Source organism: Ammodytes marinus, assembly GCF_949987685.1.
Source record: "Ammodytes marinus genome assembly, chromosome: 18".
NCBI lineage: Eukaryota > Metazoa > Chordata > Actinopteri > Uranoscopiformes > Ammodytidae > Ammodytes > Ammodytes marinus.
This window is the reverse complement of record NC_137222.1, coordinates 922,364-942,455: the sequence shown is the minus strand read 5'-3', so window position 1 is coordinate 942,455 and position 20,092 is coordinate 922,364. Positions and strand designations below refer to the sequence as shown.

The 20,092-nt window shown below is 41.5% G+C and overlaps 2 protein-coding genes across 2 annotated transcripts in view; one reads left to right on the top strand and one right to left on the bottom strand.

Moving 5' to 3' along the window:
- The window catches only part of LOC307264960 (uncharacterized protein), a 54,915-nt gene that overhangs the window by 21,432 nt on the left and 13,391 nt on the right, over positions 1–20,092 (bottom strand). The gene's annotated exons all lie outside the window — the stretch shown is intronic.
- LOC307264961 (uncharacterized protein) lies at positions 5,770–18,107 on the top strand. Its single transcript, XM_080046529.1, has 2 exons — positions 5,770–5,891; positions 16,500–18,107. The coding sequence occupies exons 1-2, from the start codon at positions 5,874–5,876 to the stop codon at positions 17,352–17,354; spliced, it is 873 nt and encodes a 290-aa protein (XP_079902655.1). The 5' UTR covers positions 5,770–5,873; the 3' UTR covers positions 17,355–18,107.

Sequence of the window (20,092 nt, the reverse complement as noted above, 5' to 3'; positions counted from 1 at the left end):
CCTAAATCATTGTGTATAGTCCAGTGTTGTGAAGGTAATCCACCAATGGCTTTTTTTTCACCAAATAATCCAGATTCAGAAGCATGCACGTATTAATAATAACAATTATAATAATAGACAGGATTAATAAAGCGATTTTTTGGAGGTCACTTAAAAACTGATTCTCCATCTGATCCAAGTTTCCTGAAGAGTCCTCCTTTGACTGGAGTATAGCTTACACTGGAGGAGTACATGTTGTCTTCATGACGTCAAGAAGTAGAGTGGAAGAAGGGGGAGGGGACTCTAGAATCCTGAAATGTATTATTATTATTATATCCTTTATTTAACCAGGTTACTGTCAAGGAAATGAAACGTTATTTATTGTGTTGCCTGTCTCTATGTAACCTAACGTTAATTTATTCTAAGATAGCAGCGTTTTCAAACTCCTGTAATTTGATCTGAACTCTGCATTCAGTCTCCATCTCTTTCACAGGATTTAACAGTGACAGGAAGCAGCCTGCAGGTGGCAGCACTTCACCAGAGCAGAAAGATTCAGAAGAGATTCAATATGTTTATTTGTCATGTCATGTATGGGCGTTGGAAGTGACTTCAGACTGACTCTTTTTTTGAGGAAATAATTGTTTTGATCGGTCTAACTTAAGTTTCTGACTATATTGACGCCAGTAAAGTGGGTCATAACAAATATAAATGTCTATTGTCAGTTAATGGTAGTGCTGCAACAGATCACGGTTGATCCGTGGTCCATACGGACCAGGTTGCGCACGCACATGAACCGCAGATTGGGTGAATATGAAAAAAAAAGGAACCGGCTGTGTGCACGTGATCAGCGCATGTGTAATACGAAACAGTTAGTGGCTGAGCGAAGAATGTGGACTACTGTAGGCTACCGATGCAAATTAAATTCCACAACTTATTACTTGTGTTACAGTTTAGTAGGCTACAATATTTGTTCATTTATATTTGGTTGCTCCACCTTAATTTTTCATCTCCGTGTCGGACAGCTGTTCGCTCAGCTGATGGGCTCGAGCCTCACGGAGCAGACAGCGCAAGTCAGTCTAAAGTCAGCGATGATCACTCACAAATCTAAAAGCTAAATTATAAAATAAAGCTATCTCTTCCTCCCTCTATATCTGTCTGCATTCCTCTCTCCACTGCACACCCAGTCACTACTAGTAAAGGAAGCAAAATGAGGATTATAACCTCATTTTGCTCTGTATTATTTTTAAATATTTGAAGTTTGCAGGCTAGTAAATACCACCAGCCACTACATTCTCAATGATAGACATGAATAATAACCCCCTTTTTTAAAAGCAATACAGAATGCCTGATATTACTGCATTCTATTCTATTCTATTTTTGTCACCGGGAATCTAAATGTTTTCAATTACTTTACATAAATTTGGTGCATACCAATTCATCAGAATGAAATAAAGTGTTGAATGCTCAAAACCCCCAGACCCCCCCCCCGCCCATTTAAAATGTGTCCCAATTAAACCAAGGTTTAATCACAACCTACACCATTAGTAGGAGTTATTTTGTTTTATTTGTATCTATAGGCCTTTGTATAAGGATACGTTGTCATTCTAATCACATTATTTTAAATTAAAGTCTTAGGTCGTGCTTATCAATTGCTCATAATGACCAGTAGGCCTACTTCTGTGTTAGACATTACTGAACCTCTTCCTATTTACAGCAGCACCCCCGGATATAATAATAATACATTTCATGATTCTAGATTCCCCTCCCCCCTCTCCCACACTATTGCCTGACGTCATGACGAGGCGTGTCTTGTCTGACCAAACGTCTCAGAGCTCGACACACACACACACACACACACACTAGTGATGGCCAGATGAAGCTTTTTGAAGCCTTGAAGCCTTAAAGCCAAATGGTTCACAGATAGGCCTTTCACACCGCCGCAAAATCGGCGCTAGTTCGGAGTTAGAGCCAGTGTTTTGGTTTCACACCGCCAGAAAGCCTGCTCCGGGCAGTCTCCGGGCCGTAAAAACTGGTTCTTATCAAACCCCAGGACTGAGCAGGGTTTGATAAGAACCGCTTGCGCCAGCGGCCGGGGGAGGGATTATCCTGACCAACCAGACCAACTCAAACCTCATGCCCGCCATATTTAAAAACACCGCTACTACGAGACGTAAACATAACATAATTACCGAACGTAGCGATCAAATTGACCGGCGAGAATACGCTGTATGGGTCCTGTTTGGTAAAGAAAGCAAAGCGAGAGCCAACACGTGTAAAAATAAGACGTATTCGCCGCTGTTGTTGTGCTAAAAGCTAGCGGTAGCTTTAGCGTTAGCCACAAGAGCAGCGGCGTCGGGCGACGTACACACGTTTACAGTGACGTCATGACGTTGCTCTCTTGCCGGCTCCATGGCTGTCTCCGGTCGATGTGAAACCAACCGGTTCATAACCGGGATAAGGCTGTAACCAGTTTTGAACTGACCCCAACACCAGCCTGGAACTGACTCTTGGTTCATTTTGGTGTGAAAGGCCTAAGAAAGGTTCATTTCTCGAGGCTTCATTTGAACCGATTTGAACACAATACAACCCCCCCTGCTGGTCAAACAGTGTTAAATAGCCAGATAATTCTATCAATTTGTAATACACTCAATACTGTCCTGCAACAGCGCAGCCATGGGAATGAGTGACTGACAAGTAGGCTAAATAAATCAAGACACCTTAATAAATGCATTTAATGTAGCCTATTCATGTATTAATTCATATACAACTTATATTTTGTTTGATGTATTATTATGGGTATGAAACATGATAAAACATATAAATCTATCAATAAATATTTTGTCAAACTTTGAATTAGGCCTACTCATAATGACAGGAATACTTATTTTCAAACTGTCGCAGTGTTAGAAAAAGGTAAGGGGCAGTGAATGTGCTTGTGTACCTTAAGGATTTGATTTGATTTTTATTGAGAAACAAAATGTGTTCCACTGTGCTGGGGTTCAGACAATTTCCCCTTTTGGAAACAACTTCTCCTGCTTTGGAGAACATTCTTTCACATGGTACAGCGGAGGCAGGGGTGCACAATAAAGTCACAGCAAGTTGATACAACATCCACGTCTACATCACTCCCAAACCAATAAATCGCCAACACTAACCCGCAAAGTGCGAGTGGATCCACAATACCCGAAGCACTTCTTGAACAAACGAGGCTTCGAACGTCATCAGTCACGTGATTCGTCCTAAACGATACAAGCATCGATACGCGCTTCACCAAAAACTTCCGGGATTACTCGACACACGCTCCGAAGCCTCGGCACATTACGACCCATCACTAAAGCCGGGAACACACCGCATTGGCCGCCTGCGGCGGTTGGCCGCGTGAACGCAGGAGGCTCGCCGCTTGTCATATTGGGCCATATTAACCGCAGCCGCCGCCGCGGCCGCCGGCCGCCACATCGAAGGCGGCAGTTGGCCGCGTGACCGCAAGAGGCTCGCCGCTTGATCATATTGGGCCATATATTCCTGACGCCGACGCCGAGATCAGACCCGTCACACTCACGGTGCAACAACAACAACAACATGGTCCAGCTGTGCCAAAAAATACAGATGTAGGTAGGCTACACTGTGTACAGCGGCAGTCATGTCACAAATATCATTAAAACAGCATGATCGAAAATACACACATATTAATAGTAATTCAGCAACATACTAAACACAATAACAACAGCAGTGTGTGCTCAGCTGCAAAAATAAAGGCAGACATCAGCCTATCTGAAAGTGAAAGTGTGCCGGGTGACGGAGGACAACACCGGTGCTTCGCTGTACTATATTGGAATTCCACATGGACACTGCCGTCAACTTTGGGTTCATATTATCCTCAGCTGGGTGAGTTTCACTATGCTAACCGGCGCTGCCTTGGCTAAAGTACAACCAACAGCTAAACAGATGCAAAATACACATATTTGCAGAATGTATTGGAAGCCCAATGTCCTCACTCCACACGCCCACCTCGTCTTGCAGACCACCGGGCAATCTCAACGCCGCTGATTGGCTGTGGAGGCGCGGCGCCCGGCGGCGCTGCAGAAAAAGATGAAATTTTTCATCTTTTTCTGCAGCGCCGTGTTCGCCGCACAAGCCTTCGATTCACGCTCCTTCGATGATGCGCCGCAAATGGCTGCGCTCCCGATTCACGCTCCTCTCATGAGGCGCGGCCACGCGCCGCGCAAGCGCCCGCCGCCGGCCGCTGGACGCCGATTATTGGGTGGACGCGCTGCCACGCGCTAGTCCATTGACTTTGTATGTAATCTCGCCGCGCGGCCAGTGCGGTGTGTTCGCAGCTTAAAGCCGGGAACACACCGCATTGGCCGCCTGCGGCGGTTGGCCGCGTGAACGCAGGAGGCTCGCCGCTTGGTCATATTGGGCCATATTAACCGCAGCCGCCGCCGCGGCCAACCGCCGCCTCATCGTAGGCGGCGGTTGGCCGCGTGACCGCAGGAGGCTCGCCGCTTGATCATATTGGGCCATATATTTCTGACGCCGACGCCGAGATCAGACCCGTCACACTCACGGTGCAACAACAACAACAACATGGTCCAGCTGTGCCAAAAAATACAGATGTACGTAGGCCTACACTGTGTACAGCGGCAGTCATGTCACAAATAGGCCTATCATTAAAACAGCATGATCGAAAATACACACATATTAATAGAAATTCAGCAACATACTAAACACAATAACAACAGCAGTGTGTGCTCAGCTGCAAAAATAAAGGCAGACATCAGCCTACCTGAAAGTGAAAGTGTTCCGGGTGACGGAGGACAACACCGCGTGCTTCGCTGTAGGCTACTATATTGGAATTCCACACGGACACTGCTGTCAACTTTGGGTTCATATTATCCTCAGCTGGGTGAGTTGCACTATGCTAACCGGCGCTGCCTTGGCTAAAGTACAACCAACAGCTAAACAGATGCAAAATACACATATTTGCAGAATGTATTGGAAGCCCAATGTCCTCACTCCACACGCCCACCTCGTCTTGCAGACCACTGGGCAATCTCAACGCCGCTGATTGGCTGTGGAGGCGCGGCGCCCGGCGGCGCTGCAGAAAAAGATGAAATTTTTCATCTTTTTCTGCAGCGCCGTGTTCGCCGCACAAGCCTTCGATTCACGCTCCTTCGATGATGCGCCGCAAATGGCCGCGCTCCCGATTCACGCTCCTCTCATGAGGCGCGGCCACGCGCCGCGCAAGCGCCCGCCGCCGGCCGCTGGACGCCGATTATTGGGTGGACGCGCTGCCACGCGCTAGTCCATTGACTTTGTATGTAATCTCGCCGCGCGGCCAGTGCGGTGTGTTCGCAGCTTTACACACACCGTCTCTGGTTACTATCTGCTGCCACCGAGGAAGAAACATGAGTTCTCCACAAACGGTGACTATACAGTTTATGTTACTATGGTGATATTATGACGTTTATTCTGTTTTTACCTTTTATACTAGGTTTTCTAGTAAAATAACAAGAAAGATAAAGATGTGTGGGGGGGAATGGGGATATATCTCGTTTCTTGTTTTGAAAATGTCCCTCGCTTTTGAAGTGTTTACTCCTCTTTGTTTTTTGTTCTGCTTCTACTCGGTTGTAGCATGTGTAGCTCTTCTACGAATATGTTTCTAATAGGCCTTCAAAATAATACTTGAAAACGAACTGCATCCGCAACAAGGACGCTACTTCCGACGGTCGAGCCGACTCGGAGCTGTCCGGCTTCAGTCAGGCATTTTCGTCACTCCCCCGACTGCACTCGGCTACTCTCGTCTACTTTCCAGACGAGCTGAAAGTGAGGTCGAACGAGCCTACTGTCTCTGGTTACTATCTGTGTGTATCTGCTGCCACCGAGGAAGAAACATGAGTTCTCCACAAACGGTGACTATACAGTTTATGTTACTATGGTGATATTATGAAGTTTCTTCTGTTTTTACCCGTTAAAAGCGTTTCTTTATGGGGGAGTTGTTCCTCAGCCTCGTGGGTGTCGTATTACTGTCTGTGCGGATCGTAAAACCACTGACGCACATTACTGTCTGTCTACGATATCGGGCTACATAAATAAAACTTATTCCATTATAGTTCTTTTTGCTGAAACTGAATCAAAACGTGTGTTTTTGGAGCGACCTTTGAGCAGAGAAAATGAACGAGTTGAAGAACATTTCATGTTACGCAACTTGCTGCCCTGTAATGGCGGCTTGCTTGCGTCTCTGTGGTTTGCAGGGTTGCCAGATCTCGCTAGAGAAACGAGCAGATGGGCGTATAAAAACGAACTAAAAAAAATCATATCCCTGATAATTTCTACACAAACAGAGCTGATCAGTTAATATGATAACAGAAACCAACTGGCCAACAAAAAAGCATGTAGGTGTGTAGTGTATCATGCAAACATTAGGCAACAATTCAGCATCAAATTTAAAAGCATGCCAAAACCAATAAAAGTGCATCAATATTATTTTCACAATATTTAAAAAATATATAATTTTTATTAACAGGTTTTAAGGACAAACAACACAGAAGTCAATACACAACGAAATGTAAAATAAATAGGGCTGTCCAACGGTTGACATTTTTAATAACGAATTATTCCACCATTCAAAATATGCCAGAATAAATCTAATTTTCTCTGTATGTTGATGTAGGAACAGAAAGATAAATGACAGAAGGTGGATATATACATTTAAAATATATTTTTTTACTTATTGAAAATCCAAATTATGTTGTTAATACTGAAAATAAATTATAATCAAACTAAAACGTAGGTCTGCCACACCATAATTCAATGTGGCTGTCTTATAGAAAATATAGGCTACATAATGGCATTTATTTGGTGAATCCATAGGTTTTGCATTCCTGAATACAACTTTACAACTTGATTGCTGCTAGCGTGCCCATGTTCTGGAGGACTGTTGTGCCAGAAAGCCGACGTTATGTTGATATCACTTATTAATCACACACACTAGGGGTGTGAACGTTTACAAAAATGTCTAACCGTGTACACGACGGAATTGTTTTCGTGTACACGGTTAACCATGACGTCATTGTCCTCGTGCGGCCACCGCCTTGTAGGCGCACACACACACACACACACATACGCGTTTGTTCGCCTTTGAACACACAGTTGACATGAACTACGCTCGTTTACACACCTCTTATAATAGGTCCATGGTAGGCACACACATACACGTTCGCCTGTCATGGTTTCGCCGTCATTATCGCCCTTCATTCATTTCCTGATTAATATAGCCTATCGCTTTCTACATGTCCACGTTTATGCAGGTTGAACAGGTGTTATAAAGTTCGGGCTACTTACGCGCGTAGTTCACGTCAACCGGGTAACTTTAATCTTTAGGTTATCTTTCATCACTCGTCTGTGGCTGTGACTCGAGCCCGAGCACGGCGACTCCCCATGTGTGTGTGTGCGCCGATACACACACACACGCTGAGGGACAGACCGATTCGGCAGACTAGCTTTTATCCTCCCCAATTAGTTTATTAGTGATTAGTGATGTAAAATCAATAGATGCGTGTCTCCAGAACATATTTAAAAACTTGAAAAAAAGAACATTTGAAAATGGAAGAATAAAAAAAATAAAAACGGTTTTCACTTATTGATTTTTCCTAATAAGAACACACACCTCTGAAAACTGCAGACGTTTGTGTCCTCTTGTGCAGTGAACTGACAACGTTGCCCCTCCTGTTGCTTTGGACATCAACTGCCGCCCACGACTCAGCGTGGCCGCGCGCAGTGCCCAAATGCTAGAGCGACTGTAGTGCAGAGTGGTTGGGATGCACAGGGCGGATCATTCTGCACATTATTTTGTTAAGAAAAAAATTATACATTAATTCAAGAAATTAATCACCCTGCGTTAACAATTTAATTCTAAAAATGAATAAATAATAATAAAAAATTAAATACAATCACATGCACTCACACAAACATCCAGGATGAGAGTCACTATTAGCCAAACAATATTCCTCTTAACCAGGTGTCAGATCATTTAATTTACCGCCATTTAGATAATTCCCAATTTCGAATATTCCCAAAATTTCAGAGCGAAAATTCTTGTGGAAAGTTTCCAGAAAGTTTCCACCCCTTTGCAACCCTACTAGCACACTTCAGACAGGACTTGAGAAAAAATGACCTGATCTATGCATAGATAGGGATGGAGTCTGTGAACCTCTTGAGCCTTTTGGAATTGTATTTAGTTTTACCATTATTCATTCATTTGTATCAAAACCAGTATTCTTTTTATATAAAAAACAGATTTGTGTTAATCAATTCCACATTTTCTTTTCCCTAAGTAGATTGTTAAAAACAATAACTTGCAAACTTTCGTATGTGCAAAAGTTAATGAACCCGGAGCTGCATTGCTTAAATCGAGCAGAGGGGTATACTACGAAGCAAACTCAACAGAGCCTGGCTCTCTTTTCTTGATCTGGTTAAACATAACACATACCCTCGCTCAGAGCTGACCGGTATCACAAAGGCAGTTACCAACCTCTTATGTTGAACGAGGGTTTCAGGCTCTGTGCGCGTCCCCATGAAAGGGGGCCTTTCTCTCTGCTTCCGCACAAAATGTACTGTTCTTGTGCCGCTAACTTTACACAAACGGACTGATTGCGAGCAGCTGAGTAAAAAAAAAGTGACTTCACTCGAGAGGAAAAACAGAGAGCCGAAAAAAAACTCCTACTGCGAATAAGGAGAGAGTGGAATGCTGTCAGAAAATTATGCTACTGAATTGATTAATTTATTTTACAGATCGTTTTCGCAGTGCGTAACGTGACATTATAAAGCAATTAAAGGTTGAACTCGGATTTAAACACTACACCATTTAGCCTAATTTATAGTCCTACAATTAAGAATGTGATTAAAGTCGGACACTGTCCCCTAATGAATAGCATATGTGGAAAATCACTTTAGTTTTGGGCCACATCAAAATAAATACAATTTTGATTTAGGCTAATAAAATAAATAGCCTAGATACAAAACCTGTAGTCTGTATTTTCCGGACAAATATGAATCTACTGTGAAGAGCTTAACCTGCGAGTCTGCAGCGATGTCCGAACTGTGACAGCTGTCACCTGTCACGTCCTAACTATAATCGCTACTGATGAAAAGAAAGAAGCCTACAGTGAAATAATGTTGCAACTTTATAGAACGCTTCATTAAGAGCCAGTATGTGTAGATCGCCAGGTAAAATCATTTGAGGTGAGAGCATAGGGTGGCGCTGCATAGGTCTAGGCCAGGGGTCTCCAACCTTTTTACAACTGAGAGCTACTTTGAAAAAATGTAAGTGGCCAAGAGCTACTTGTATCAAATCACTTATATTTATTTACATAGCACACATCAATTGAATTAAAGTTCTGTTTGTACACGTGTGAAATTGCAATACCCAATGCTTATCATAAATAATTTCCAATCAAAGGTCCAAGAAAACATTACTTTACACTTTTTGTGGGCCACATATACATCACTGAAAATTGACATCAAAGTCTATATTACACTTCTTATTGTGACGCAACAGTGTTTCCTCCCAGGAAATGTCTTAGTCAAGGTGGTCACCGCCCAGGTGTGGAGGAGGCGCGGCGCAAAGTGGCGCACGGAAAATTTGAGGGGTATTTTGGTCAAAGATGCCAATACGCACTACAGAAATAAACAACTGCTTATTTGAATAAAACAGACAACTGACCTTACAGTTGTACATTTTTAAAGTTCCTTTTTGGATGGGGGGCTGTTGTGAGATTATTGTGGACAATTAGGCCTACTGTGATGCGATAGCCTATAATTCATTTATGGTTATTATTAGCCTACTTGCTTGATTTCTTTTTAAATACAGAGGTTATTTGTCGTTTTGGAACATGTATATCCCAATTTAAAACGTAAAAATAAATATTTTATGGCTACACTAGCAGGCTGTTTTACAAATAACTCAATAGTTAAAACAATAAATACAATGTGTTTTCCCCTTAAAATGACTAAATACATTTATCCAAAGTTCAAAGACAGTAACAGTGTGGCACTTCTGTAAACTTACTGAAAGGTGCCTGGGCCATCACTCTCATGCAATCATCAAACTTTTCTCTGCGCTGTCTGAGCTGATGGATAGGTTGTGTTGCCACGGTGATGTGGAGTCTAAACTGTTCTAGCTTTACACAGCTCTTCTTTCTGTTCAGCTAAATATCCCCATAGAACCGTGCTGCGTTTATTATCGCCACCAGTTCAGTGACGGCTTGCTTCTGCTCGTTTACTATCCCGCATGCATGCCGTAGTTACGCAGTTGTCAGATTTTTTACTTTTAATTTTAAGTATTATTATTATTATAATAATAATTATTATCATTATTATTATATATATTTTTTTAACAACACAGTTGGTTAACCTATCAGGCTTTCAGTATTTAAAGGGGACATATTATGCTAAATCTCGGTTTTAAATGTGTATTTCCAAGGTCTACTACAACAGATTTTCATGGTTTATTTTTCAAAAAACCCAATAGTTTTCTACCATTTCTTCATCACCTTTTCCAGCCTCTTCTGCCCTCTATCTCAAAAGGTTTGTTTTGACATCTTACCCCCCTTTGCAAAAATCCTAGTCTGCTCTGACTGGTCAGCTCTACATGGGCATGCATGCACCGCCCTGCTCATTTACTCTATACCTACCTACCTATATGGGCATGGCACACGCCCAGCTGTCAGTTTTGTTTACTTTTAGCCAATGCAGCATGGAGATCGATGTTACCATGTTTAGCTTCATTTCTACCACAAATATCGGCACACTTACCACTTCTAAACCAAAAGCTTTACAACTGAACCTGGTCAGGCAGGAGTCTGAGCTGAAAACTGTGAAAATTGCATCAAGATTTCTGGTTTCCCTGACATTATCCTCAGGTAAATACAGTTTAAATATGTCACAGTCAATAACAGAATATGAGCTAAGTATTTATGCATTAACTCTCTAAACCTTTTAACATACAACGTTTTATGTATGTCTCTACAGGTTAAACTGGGGAATGATCTAGTGGAGTGATAAAGCTTTGGTTGTGAAACCATGCTGAGGTAACATGTAAAAATGTGCAGTAACGAGGCAGGAAAGGAATGTATCATGTCAAGATTCACTGGAAAGGCATTATCTTTTGTAAAAAAAAAGTATAGAAATAATTACAGTCAGAGCTGCAAATTATCTGACACCCTTTCAATATCTAATAGATAATGTATCATTGGTGTGAATGCTGAAAGCATTCACAGCATTGATATTCTACGCATTTATTATTATTATTCCGCCCAAATTCATGCACGTCCATATCTTCAACATGCTTCATTCCACAAACTATATTCAACCATCCTCATATTCAGCTCATTTTTCACATTATTGCTTTTATTCAAAAATTTCAAAAAAAATTCATAACTTCATAATTAATAAGCAATTAAACCAAAATTATGAAAAGTTTCAAATCTCTTCTTCTCCCTGCAGATTCAACCTAGAAACTCCATTCTTACGTCTAAATGTTCGGCTCATTCCAGACAACAATAATTCATGAACAGATTTTTCATAAAATTGATCATTTCAAATAAATTCGACTTTTTATGAAATTAATATTTCATGCAAAATTATGATTCCTCCTACTCGTTCATACTTCATCGTAGAAACTCGATTCAAAGTGTCCCATATTCGTCTTGCACGGGAGCACATTTCCATAATTCACTATTTTTTCATAAAATTCATAACTTCAGAGATACTTAAAGGTTTATTACACCCAAAATTCGTATTGGGATTACATGGGGAAATCGGCAAAACGCGGAGCGTTTTGCACTGATTTCAACCACTTCAAGCTCACTGATAATTGATCCTACAAAGTTCATTTCTTCGACAAACAGTTCAGCTATCTTTCGTCTTTCATTGTTAAAATTCAACCTTTTAAAAAAAATGCATAGTTTTCAAATTAACCAGCCATGTTTGACGCATGTAACATAGGGCTGGGCGATTAATTGAATTTCGATTTCGGTTACAATTTTGGCTTCCCTCGGTCATGAAAACAAGATAATCGTAATAAAACGGTTATTGTGCGGCACGCCGGGTCATGTGTAGTAAATGCAGCGCACCCTTCTGTCTCCACCTGCGCTCCGCCCCGCCCCCGCCCGAACACTGCCGCTTTCAGCGATTCCAGTGCAATTGTTTATTCAGCATAAAGTTAAAACGCTCGTCCAGGATGTTACACCGAAACACAAAAGCCTTGCGCGATTGAAGCAGCGTTTCACTCGGTGAAACATGGTGTGAGTGAGACACTGTGATGGCGGTGGGTAACGGTGTCATTCACTGTGAGAACTTGTCGGTGTGAGCCGCCGCGCAGAAAAGCTCTGTGGCTTTACGGGTAAAATGATAGTCGGGGATTCCTGCACGTTAACGCTGTTGAGGGAAAGGCTTCCGCTTTCTGATTACATTTCTCGAGCCTGAATATATTGTGCCATGTCGGCAAACTATCTGCGCGACAAGAGCAAATATACAGTGAGACGCACCCCCTCCGTTAGTTTCAGTCTACAGACGAAAAGTTACAACCAGCACCTAAGCATGGACTTCGTTTAAATAAAGCGTCTAATTTTTATGATCAGCGCTCTGATGCAAATTCTGAAGTCTGAACATTACGGTGTCAGCTGTGGTGTAGTTTTTTTTAACAGCAACTCAACGTGCACTGCAAAAAAAAACAAGGCAATAAGTCGATCTTTTTGTAGATTCATAGCCTACCTCCTCTTATAAGTCGAAGTACATATCAATGAATGGTTCACAATCACATCCCTAGTAAAATATTAATTTTACTCTTAGATTCGAAGGTTTTACTGATTATTTATTTTGTGTGGCTTTTTAGTTGTAGGCTATGTTTGAGGAGCACAATTGGGAGTTTTGTTTATGTAATGTTGAAAGAATTGGCTGAATTTTCATTTTGGTGCATCCCTACAATGAATAATCGTCTTTAATAACCGTGATTACAATATCAATCAAAATAATCGTGGTTATCATTTTTGCCATAACCGAGCAGCCCTAATGTAACATCAATTTTAGTGATATTTAGAGTGGAGGAGAGGGAATAAAAAAGAACACCAGAAATCTAAACGTATATTGCTCTTGACTCGAAAGTTTTTACATTAAAGGAACACATTTGACACTGAATATTAATTGAAATCTTCTCATTCTCACGGTACGATCATTTTTTCTGTCAGACAAACGGTTTGCGAGATATGGGCAGCAGTTTAGACTTATGCGTTCAGTTGAAATAGCCTCTGTGTGATCCTTTGGGGAGACAAGTGTCCGTACCTGTGTAGATTACCAGCTGTTTACAATTGACACTGATTAGCTGTCTGTCACCATGGTGACCCCTGCACGTGCAACTGCCTTTGACTCAACGATGACATCATAGACTCCATAGAGAGAGAGAGAGAGAGAGAGACACACACACACAGAGACACACACACACACACAGACACACACACACACAGACACACACACACACACACACACACAGACACACACACACACACACACACACACACACACAGAGAGACACACACACACACACAGAGACACAGACACACACACACACACACACACACACACACACACACACACAGACACACACACACACACACACACACACACACACACACACACACACACACACAAACAGACACACACACACACAGACACACACACACACACACATACACACACACACACACACACACACAGAGACACACAGAGACACACACACACACACAGACACACACACACACACAGAGACACACACAAACAGACAGACACACACACACAGAGACACACACAAACAGACAGACACACACACACACACACACACAAAGACACACACACACAAAGACACACACACACACAGACACACACACACACACACACACACACAAAGACATACACACACACACACACACACACACACAAAGACACACACACACACACACACACAGAGACACACTCACACACACACACACACACACACAGAGACACACACACACACACACACAGAGACACACACACACACAGACACACACACACACACACACACACGCACACCATAGGAATATACAGTTCTTTCTATAAATTTGACCCGCTCTATGAGTTTTAACCACTAGATTGATGGCTTAGTGTTTTAAGTCCAGGTCTCATAATCAAAAGGTCACAGGTTCAAATCTAGCTTGTGGAATAAAATGTTCACCTCAAATCTTTGTGTGAAGGGGAACGTGTCTCATGGTAAGTGCATATGACACATTAGGCATATCTAAAGTTTTTTTTTTTTTTTTTTAACCATGAGCTTAAAGTTGGCGGTTCAAGTCCCAGTTACCGCTAAATTTAGACTTACACGGATTTTCTTCTAACTTTGCACAAATGTTTATTATGACTCAATTATAACCCCAGAGGAGTTTAGAGGTCAAAGGTCAACTTTCAAGGTCATAATTCATATACGGACAATAGGGGTCAGCCATGATTATTTTTTTCGCCGCCATTGCCCAAAACGTTTACGCAGGGGTGGGGCTTATTAACAAATTGGCCATAAATCCTTAACCATAGGTCCTATCATCATCAAACTTGCTGGGTATGTGCAGACGTTATGTGGTAGCATGTCCCTCGAAGCTTATCGTGATTAACCCATAGGGGGCGCCACAAATGTCACCTGACTCTGATTGACTTGAAATTGATTACACTTGTACAGCTCATGGTGCTCTACAATATAGCCTCTCGGAAATGTTTTGGAATTTCCCCTAGGGGGCGCTGTTATTAAGCAACGACTGAAGAAAGTTTGAGAGGCCACGCCCCGCACACCGTAAGTCCCATTGACTTGAAATTTCTCACACAGGTGTCTTTTAGGGTGCTCTACAAAAAAGCCTCTTGGACCATAAAGTCAACCTGGAAATATTTTCGGCTAATTAGCATAAACTGAAAAACAGGGTTTTATCCACAACTTTTTCAAGTTTTACTCTATCAACACCAAATGTCTCACGAAGCCCCGGGGGACTATGACGCACGTCTCCGAAAAATATTAGTAGGATAGCTTGGAAAACATGGCCGCCATTGACTAAAATGTTTACGCAGGGGCGGGGCTTAATTACAAATTGGCCATAACTCATTGACCATAGGTCCTATCATCATGAAACTTGCAGGATATGTGCAGAAGACATGTGGTAGCATGGCCCTGAAAGCATGTCTAGATTAACCGATAGGGGGCGCCACAAATGCGAAAAAAAATAATTCACAAATGCAATGTTTGCCAGGCCACGCCCCTTTCCCCCTGACTCAGATTGACTTATCATGTGTTGGACATGTACAGCTCACGTTGCTCTACGATAAAGCCTCTCGGACCACAGGGGTCGGCCGTGATTTTTTTTTCTTCCCCGATTTACACGGGCGGCCCGTACTTTCAAAATCTCCGCGGGATTTTCTAGTTTATAATAAAGTTTTACTGTTAAAACATGTTTTGTGTGTCACTGTTTGCTTCGTGTAGTAAAGGATTACGTGAAACTCACATTTTCATAGTCAGGATGTTAGACTAGTTTTCTGACCGATCTACATGCATTGACTTATGTTTTTTAATTCAACCCTTTATCTCTCTGAAGATTCTTTCTTATAAAACAGTATCATTACATTTTAAAAAGACTAAAACCATACTTGAAAATAAAGCAGTTTATTCATAGCCAGTGAAATGGAAATATAAAGTGTACATATCAAACAGAAGCAAAGTCATAACTTGTATGTGACTGTCCAGTTGTTGCTGGTGGGCCCTGAAGGAGACCACCTGTCCCACCCAGTGAACAGTCCTCCTCTGAACAGATAGTGTGGTCCATCAGGTCACTCACATCTGTAAAACATTGCACATTCAATGTTACATCATTTAGCCTAGCTGACATATACATCATACATCTGTAGTTATGGCAAAGCTACAAACTAATGAAAATATATTTTTTCTTCCATTATTTAGTAAGATAGGCTACTAATAAGTTCAGTATAGCCCTTGCTCAAGAAGCAACAAGTTCTGAGTGATACTGTGTGTTTTTTGAAATATAATGGACAGGAAACAAACAGCAGCAGAGGCAACTTACAGTATTCCTGTCTATTATAGTGTACATTACACTGGAGATGTAATAGGCCTACTGCTGCATGTACCACGACTGCTTGCATAACTACACGCTGTCAACAACAAACAAATACTCTTCAGTTTCCAACACACATACAGTTTCACCGTCTGTTTTTCACACAGGGGCTGTCATGTCCCCAATAGGACCCCAATAACCTAAACAGTGTGCCCAAACACTGGAAATGTTTGTTTTTCATAATATGTCCCCTTTAAGTCCTTGTCTTCTTTTCATTTGTTGTAAAATTCTAACGATTCCGATCCCTAATGCTGACCCTGACTGCACATCGCTGCTTCACTCATACTCTGCCTTTGTATTTCTGTCTGTCTGTCGCTACAGAAACAAAAAGGAAGAAAGAATCCTAAACCTCACCGCTGTCAACAGTGTAAGAAAGAGTTCATGTCAAAGTCAACCTTAACGATTCATCAGAGAATCCACACCGGAGAGAAGCCCTTCAGCTGTGACCAATGTGGTAAAAAATTCACTCGCTCAGAACACCTCAAAGTCCACCAACGTATTCACACTGGAGAGAAGCCGTACAGCTGTGACCAATGTGGGCAAAGCTTTGTTCTATCAGGACACCTCAAAGACCACCAACGTATTCACACTGGAGAGAAGCCGTACAGCTGTGAAGACTGTGGTACAACATTCACTCATTCATCTACCCTGCATAAACACCGCCTCATTCACACTGGAGAGAAGCCGTTCAGCTGTGACCAGTGTGGGCAAAGCTTTGCTCAATCAGGATCCCTCAAAGGCCACAAACGTATTCACACTGGAGAGAAGCCGTACAAATGTGAGGACTGTGGTAAAACATTCACTCACTCAGGAAACCTCAAAGTCCACCAACGTATTCACACTGGAGAGAAGCCCTACAGCTGTGAGGACTGTGGCAAGAGTTTCAACGATAATAGTTATTACAGTAAGCACAGAAACATCCACACAAAGGACAAAATCTACTCTTGTCAGCATTGTGAGAAAGTCTTCAGTTCCTCCAGCTCATACCGGGCTCATGAGCTTATCCACACTGGAGTCAAACAACACCAATGTCAACACTGTGACAAGCGGTTCTACTCATCATCTCACCTCTCAGAGCATGAGCGAATCCACACAGGAGTCAAACCGTACTGTTGCATCAAATGTATGAAAAGCTACGCAAGAAACGAGGGCCTGAAGAAGCACAAGTGTGTTTAAACCTGGACCGATCAGACCATGATGTGTCAACTCCTGTGTGCATTTCATTTGATTTAAGAACTCACTGAAGAAACACGGGATAACACCGGATTTCTGAATTTGAGAAAAACGTTCAAAACCATTTCTTTGATTTTTCATTATTTTTAATCAATTTAAAGTTTTGTTGTATTCAAAAATCATTTTGTTCATGTATTAGAAACTAGTTTATTTAGATATTTCTATAATCACTCTCTTAAGTTACAGGTTAGGTTGTTGATTCATCTTTATTTTGGAGTGATTTTCACTTCATAAATTTTCACTTCATACATTTTAAAAAACTTAGTTTAAAAAATATGCTTTTTTACTGTCTAGACCGTTTGACAGGACTGTGTATTAAACGTTTTCCTTTGCAACAGACAGACTGCATTTCTGTAAAGCTTATCAAACTTAAATAACAATATCTTTTAATTTGGATTGATACATTTTGCATAACTCTTTTCAGATGCTTTACTATCATGCAACTAACTCCCCACATTACATAGTTAGGATTGTGTGTATTTCGGTTTACAGGGGCTTGAAAGCAGTTTTCCAGAGCCATCTAGTGGAAATACAGTGCTACTACACTACAGTTGAAATGTTCCAGAGTTTATTTCAGGTTCATGTTGCTTTGTTTAGCATGGCGCCACCATGTGGTTAATATGTGAATGTATATGGATTTGTAGCCTCTTCAAATGTGATAAGAATTTGTTTGTGTGCAGTTTATTTAGCTATTAAAGGTTCAGTGTGTAGAATTCATTGGCCTTTTTCATAACAGACTTGATGGAAATAGAATTTAATATCCATATGTATGTTTTAATTAGTGTATAATCACTTGAAAATAAAAGTTAGTTTTTCTAGACCTAAGAATGATTCTTTTATGTCTACATAGGAGCGGGGCGCTGAGGCCGCCATGTTGCACCGTCATATTTCTACAGAACAGACACCAGCCTTACATGTTTTTATATATAGTGGGCGTCCTGGGGAAAGGCACCTGTTGGAAGACCAAGAAGAAGAAGTACTATAGAATAAATAACTAAATACATCTTCACTTCATCACATGATATTGTGGAAAGGCTTGAGGCAGTGGTGGATGAGGCCATCTTTAGTAACTAGCTTCTTGTCCTTGAAGGCCATCGTAGATATCCTACGTTACAGACACACAGACGTGATAATCGCATTGTTCCAAGTAGCGATTTTGATTTGAAATCAATTATTCGTTGAACTGCCTTAAAATAGAAACCAAACAACACTGCCTTTTTATGTTGTCTATTAAAAAAAAAGACTTGGTTGTGATTTCATCAACATTAACATATGTAGCCTGTGCTTGCTTGCAATCAAGCTAGTGTATTTTACATTAAATGCAGGGATGCTTACATATATGCATTTAATTTCTGAAAAAGAAATGTGAAATCATTGGTCAACTGAGGAAAAAAAATGTGTTTCAGTTTGTTATTTCACCCCCCCTCCTTTTCTGCATTAGCCCCTTCCCCCTAAAATGTCAGTGTTCTCATAGTTAGTGTGCGCGTGTGACACTGTGTGTGTGTGTGTGTGTGTGTGTGCGCGCTCATGTGACAGTGCGTGCGTGTGTGGAGCTCTGAAACGTTTTGTCAGACAGGACACCCCTCTTCCTGACTTCTTCTTCTTTGGTTTAGGCAGACTTGACGCAGCTATGGCGTATTGCTGCCCCCCCCCCCCCCCCCCCCCCCACTGTTTGTTATTTAGCCCTAAATCATTGTGTATAGTCCAGTGTTGTGAAGGTAATCCACCAATGGCTTTGTCTTCACCAAATAATCCAGATTCAGAAGCATGCACGTATTAATAATAACAATTATAATAATAGATAGGATGTATAAAGCGCTTTTTTGAAGGTCACTTAAAAACTGATTCTCTATCTGATCCAAGTTTCCTGAAGAGTCCTCCTTTGACTGGAGTATAGCTTACACTGGAGGAGTACATGTTGTCTTCATGACGTCAAGAAGTAGAGTGGAAGAAGGGGGAGGGGACTCTAGAATCCTGAAATGTATTATAATTATTATATCCTTTATTTAACCAGGTTACTGTCAAGGAAATTAAACCTTATTCATTGTGTTGCCTGTCTTTATGTAACCTAACGTTAATTTATTCTAAGATAGCAGCGTTTTCAACCTCCTGTAATTTGATCTGAACTCTGCATTCAGTCTCCATCTCTTTCACAGGATTTAACAGTGACAGGAAGCAGCCTGCAGGTGGCAGCACTTCACCAGAGCAGAAAGATACAAAGGAGATTCAATATGTTTATTTGTCATGTGTATGGGCGTTGGAAGTGACTTTAGACTGACTCTTTTTTTGGAGGAAATAATTGTTTTGATCGGTCTAACTTAAGTTTCTGACTATATTGACGCCAGTAAAGTGGGTCATAACAAATATAAATGTCTATTGTCAGTTAATGGTAGTGCTGTAACAGATCACGGTTGATCACGTGGTCCATACGGACCAGGTTGCGCACGCACATGAACCGCAGATTGGGTGAATATGAAAAAAAAAGGAACTCGGCTGTGTGCACGTGATCAGCCCATGTGTAATACAACAGTTAGTGGCTGAGCGAAGAATGTGGACTACTGTAGGCTACTGATGCAAATTAAATTCCACAGCTTATTACTTGTGTTACAGTTTAGTACAATATTTGTTCATTTATATTTGGTTGCTCCACCTTAATTTTTCATCTCCGTGTCGGACAGCTG